This window comes from Gracilinanus agilis, unplaced genomic scaffold (assembly GCF_016433145.1).
Source record: "Gracilinanus agilis isolate LMUSP501 unplaced genomic scaffold, AgileGrace unplaced_scaffold23455, whole genome shotgun sequence".
Classification (NCBI taxonomy): Eukaryota; Metazoa; Chordata; class Mammalia; order Didelphimorphia; family Didelphidae; genus Gracilinanus; species Gracilinanus agilis.
This window is the reverse complement of record NW_025355197.1, coordinates 641-5,868: the sequence shown is the minus strand read 5'-3', so window position 1 is coordinate 5,868 and position 5,228 is coordinate 641. Positions and strand designations below refer to the sequence as shown.

Genomic DNA, 5,228 nt, shown 5'->3' with positions numbered 1-5,228 from the left:
TTTCCATTCCTTGCAGGGCTCCCCGCAGCCCTGCACAGGCTTTCCGCTTGGCACACACTCACCCTCCCAGGGCAGCCCAGGCTCTCGACTTGCCAGGCCAAACTTTGCTCTTTAACCCCTCCGTGCTGTTTGCTGAGATTAGTCACTCCCCTCCCTAGCACCCCTAACCACTAGGGCCTGGGATGGAGGTGGAGGTCGGGAGGGCGCTAAAGACTGAAGGGAGCCCCTTTGCTAGTTTATTACTGGTTGAAGAGAACCCGATCACCACCACCCTCTACTCCTGGGGGAGTCCAAACTTCAGGCTACATCTGTCCTAGGAACGCAGATCTTAACCCTTTCCCTTGCTCCACCATCACTACCCTAATTGGATGCAATAAAAAAAGAGAGTAAGGCCTCCCTCCTTATCCTGGGTTATGGGCTAGGGGCTGCATTTCCACCAAATCGCCCTACGGCCACTCTTTAACTGTGAATGCCAGAGCCACCGAGGCCCAAGGCCCACCACCCTGATGCAATCCTGGGAGGGAGAGATAGGTTACAGAATCATACATTTTTAGATTGGAATCAGGAGATCTGGTCCTGTTACAAAAGAGGAAACTGAGACCCAAACATATTGTTTTCTTGCCTAAGAGGTTGTTTTCTATAAGCCTTTACATAAACTCTGGCTAGATGGACTGTCCCCCGGGGACAAGGGTTATTTATCCTGTCTGTCATCCAGTAGACCCAGAATCTCCACCCCCAGATTCTTCTGGCAATGAACTCAGCAGAGGGTCGGGCATTCTAGCCCTTCCTAAGTATTTATCCTTCCTTCTCCTAAACCCTCTAAGTATCTCCATAACATGTGTTTCGCAGGCATGAGTACCCCTTGTTGCTAGACTGTGTTTCCCTCAAAAAACTTTTTAGAGATTAGCTAAAGCAGGAGGTTTAATGAGAGTGGGGGGCAAGGGTGGAGGGAAGAAAGGAGGCGTCCTCCAGCAGGGCTCTTCCCCAAGATGGTCTGACATCCCTCTCTGCCCCCAGTAACTCTGCTAGACACCAGCACTGCACAAGGAGAACTGGGCTGGCTATTGGACCCACCAGAGACTGGGGTGAGTATGAGCAGAGAGAAGGGCTTGCAGGACTAGGGAGGGTTCTAGGCCAGTGGGAAATGGGACAGGCAGGTGGGTGGAGGAAGAGAAGAAAAGAGCAGGAAAAACTGGAAGTGTCTCCCAGGGAGGCGGTTGTCGGGTGTGTGTTGGGGGGGGGAGGTGGAGCGGAGGCTGAGTCAGAGCCTAGTGAGTGGGGTGAGGTGGGGGGGCCTGACTTTTCCCCATGGAGAATGTCTAAATATCCTAGCTTAGGTTGGCTCCTCCCCTTTCCTGTTTCCCCAAAATGGGGGGGAGGGGGAGTTTGATCCCAAGAGCAGTGGATTTGACAACAGGAGATGGTCACTAAGAATTTTAAAGGAAAGCAGGGAGGGAAATCCAGCTGCTGTCACAGCTACTCTCTCTCCCTCATAAAAAGGAAAATCTATGATGTTTTCTTCCCTATTCCCAAACTCTTGACTGTTGCTGCCATGCTTGCCATCAGGAGTCTTTAAACCCTTCTTCATCTTGCTATCCCAGGGGGTGTCATGTGTGTTCCAGGTACATGTTCCTCTATGCCTGGTCATTAGGGGAAGCAGGAGCCCACCAAAAGGGTTTAGGAGAATCTTAGGAGACCATGTAGGCAGGAGAGGCTGAGTGCAAGAATTTTATGTCTGTTCTCCCAGGATGACTGAAGAGAGAAACCAGCAAGCAAGGGAGTTATTCCAGCTAGTTAAAGCTCTGGGGTTCTTATTGAGGGCCTTTCCCCTCTTTGGGCTCCATTGTTGAGGTTTTCGTCTTATAGCAGCCACCCTTTCTAGTTTCTCAGGCACTAGACTATTCATTCTGGGTTTGCTGTTCCCTTTTCCTCTGCTTTTTAGGGTCCTGGCTCCACTCTTTCTGCTCTCCCACAGTGTGGCCTGTAATTAGAGTTAATAGACTAAACTATAATGTATCCTCCAGGAGGGGCTGCTTAGGAAATCCTGAACTAGACGTGCCCTAATAGGCGCCTTATCCCATAAAACAGCTAATCACCCCACAACTATGGCTACGGGCCCACCTGCTGGTTCCCACTGGTCCCTTGAACTCCCACCCCCTCCCAACCTCACCCCCATTCCCAACCCCAACTAACTCTTTCACTAGCAACTAATTATCCTTAACTGAAAAGAAGTAGGCTGTTCAGTTAAACAGATCACCAGTGGGTAGAAGATCAAGGAGAAGAGGCAGAGATTCCTCCTTCAGTTTGTCCATCCCACACACCCCTCACCCCAGATTCAAAAGTCAGTCAAAATAACCAGCAGCCAACCACCTGGCTTCCCAGGATGCACTTGGGAAGCTGGCTACTTAGCCGATTAGTGAAGGATTCTTATTGCTGGTGCAGAACATCTGTTTGTCTGCCCTATCTCCTGTTTTGTTGCTGCTGAAACGGAGGGGGGACGTGTTACAGTGAAGACCGACTGTCTTTGCAAGCACCAGCTGAGACCGTGGCAATCTGGCTATGGTCACCCCCTACTTCTAAGCCAACTGCCTGCTTGCTTGGCTTCACCTGTAACACTCCCCCACCTGACCACCCCCAGCTTAGGTCTGGGCACTTTTCCTTTCTCCCCTGGACTTTCTAAGTCCCTGGAGTCCCATAGGCTTCGTCTGCCTTCAGTAACTATGGTAGCAGGTAGAGAGATTGTACTTTTCTTCGGCCATTGACAATCCTTCCACCTCCACCGCCTAGTAATTAGCTTTTTAGATATAGTTATGCATGCATATACACACACATATCTATATCTAGACAGATATCTATCTTATCTATCTACATAAAGATAGAGTTTGCCCTTCAGTTTACCAAGTCCAGCTACAAAATTCCATGTGGCCAATTTTTAGTTCCTAAAGCTGTAAAACGAACTCCTCAAATATTAGACGATTCCAATGCCAGAAGAGTGTTAAGTGCCCTTTTACCTATGAGGATTTCATCTTCTTTACAACTCCCAATGTCTGCACAGCCTTGAGATACCAGGAATGAACTCAAACTTGAGCCATGAACTGGGTCCACTTGATAGCTCTAGATAGAGTAAAGTGGGAGTAATTCAGACGAGGACCCAAGAAGCCCTGCTTTGGTTGCCCTTTCTTCAGTGGGACAGAGTTGGGAGGGAGAACCAGTGGCCATGAGCCTTAGATATTCTGTCCTGAAGCTTTATGGGGCTACCCTAAAGCAGGGATGTATCTTGCTGACTGGAGTAAAGAGAACAGAATGAGAGGAGTGAGCCTCCAGAAAGGGAGTGGGAGGGATGGTTGAGGGGCACACTGACACCATTTCTCTCCATCCAGTGGAGTGAAGTGCAACAGATGCTGAATGGAACGCCAATGTACATGTACCAGGACTGTCCGGTGCTGGCTGGGGGTGACACAGACCACTGGCTTCGCTCCAATTGGATCTACCGGGGGGAGGCAGCTTCTCGAGTTCATGTCGAGCTTCAGTTTACTGTTCGAGACTGCAAGAGTTTCCCGGGAGGGTCAGGACCACAGGGCTGCAAGGAGACATTCAACCTCTTCTACATGGAAAGTGATCATGATGTGGGCATCCAGCTTCGCCGACCCCTCTTCCATAAGGTGCTGTTGCCCCACCCTGTCCATCCCTAGTTCAGCCCTTTGACCAGCCTGATCTCTTGACACAACCCTTATTGCCAAGGAGAGGAAATTCATGAAGGAGGGGAAGTACATACTCTAGTGACTCTAGCACTCCATTCTCTTGTCTCCCCAGGTGACGACAGTGGCTGCAGACCAGAGTTTTACCATTCGGGACCTGGCAACTGGTGCCGTGCGGCTAAATGTGGAGCGATGCCTGCTGGGCCGCCTGACTCGCCGTGGCCTTTACCTTGCTTTTCACAACCCTGGAGCTTGTGTGGCCCTGGTGGCTGTTCGTGTATTCTACCAGCGTTGTGCTGAGATTGTGCATAAGCTAGCACACTTCCCGGACACCCTTCCGAAGCCCATGGGTTTGGTCGAAGTGGCAGGGACCTGCCTGCCTCATGCCCAGTATGCCCCTGGCCCTTCAGCTGCCCCTCGAATGCACTGTAGCGCTGATGGAGAATGGCTGGTACCTGTGGGTAGATGTTACTGCAACCCAGGCTATCAGGAGGTCGAGGAGGAGAATGGTGTTGAACAATGTGCTGGTAAGGGCATGGGAAGAGAGCGACTGGGTGAGAATTCAGGGTTGGGGAGGGAGGACAAGACAAGAATTCTCATCGTCCTTTCCAATTTTGTACTGCAGGATTCCATCCTCTCCACCTATGATCACCACCCTTATCACCTCTTACTTTTTTTTGTAAACCCTTACCTTGTCTTGGTATCAAGTCTAAGACAGAAGAGCAACAAGGGCTAAGTAACTAGGGTTAAGTGACTTGTCTAAGGTCTCATAGCTAGGAAATATCTGAGGCCAAATTTGAACCCAGGTCCTCCTGACTCCTGGCCTGGCTCTCTATCTACTATGCTGCCTAGCTAACCTCTCCTCACTTATGAACTTAACTTTCTGCTCACCTCTCCCACATCCCTATCCCTCTTCCTTTCTCCAGCTCTAAAAGACTTCACAAACCTTAAAAGAGCTACCTAAATGTAAATCCACTGTCTTCATCCTATCTTACATGCTCCACTCTTATCACTAATGTTAATCATTTCCATTTTCTTTGTCATTATTCTCCCTGTCCTGTAACCTAGTGTGGGGATGGGGATGGGGAGTTGGGGCACAGGGCCAAGCTGGAATCATGGGGGCTGTATGAGAGAGAGGAACAGGAACAAGTACTGACTCTGCTGAATTAGTCTTCATTTTCAGCTTTAGGTTCAGTCACTCCGTTCTCTATAATTTAGGGATGGGAACTGGCATGTCAAAACTCTGGCTCAGTGGATAAAGAGCCATTCCTAGAACTGTCCTACATTCAAATCTGGGCTCAGACACTTCTTAATTATGTGACCCTGGGCAGGTCACTTAACCCCAGGGATCTAGTCCTTCTGCTCTTCTGCCTTGGAACCAATACTTAGTAAGGGTTAAAAAAAAAAAACCTCTACCTACCCTGAAGTGTTATGATGACAATAACAGTAGCTCACATTTATATAGCACTTTAAGGTTTGCAAAGATATGTGTGTATGCATATATATATACATATATTAGAGATGTGCATG

General features: G+C 49.2%; 1 protein-coding gene across 1 annotated transcript; it reads left to right on the top strand.

Annotated features, from left to right (window-relative positions):
• Positions 1–1,017: 1,017 nt before the first annotated feature.
• Positions 1,018–4,225, top strand: LOC123254506 (ephrin type-A receptor 1-like; the record flags this gene model as incomplete). The annotated part of the gene is made up of 3 exons (XM_044683511.1): positions 1,018–1,085; positions 3,381–3,662; positions 3,814–4,225. Coding segments are annotated over 3 exons (762 nt in total), but the record flags the coding sequence as incomplete, so codon positions are not given.
• Positions 4,226–5,228: the final 1,003 nt, after the last annotated feature.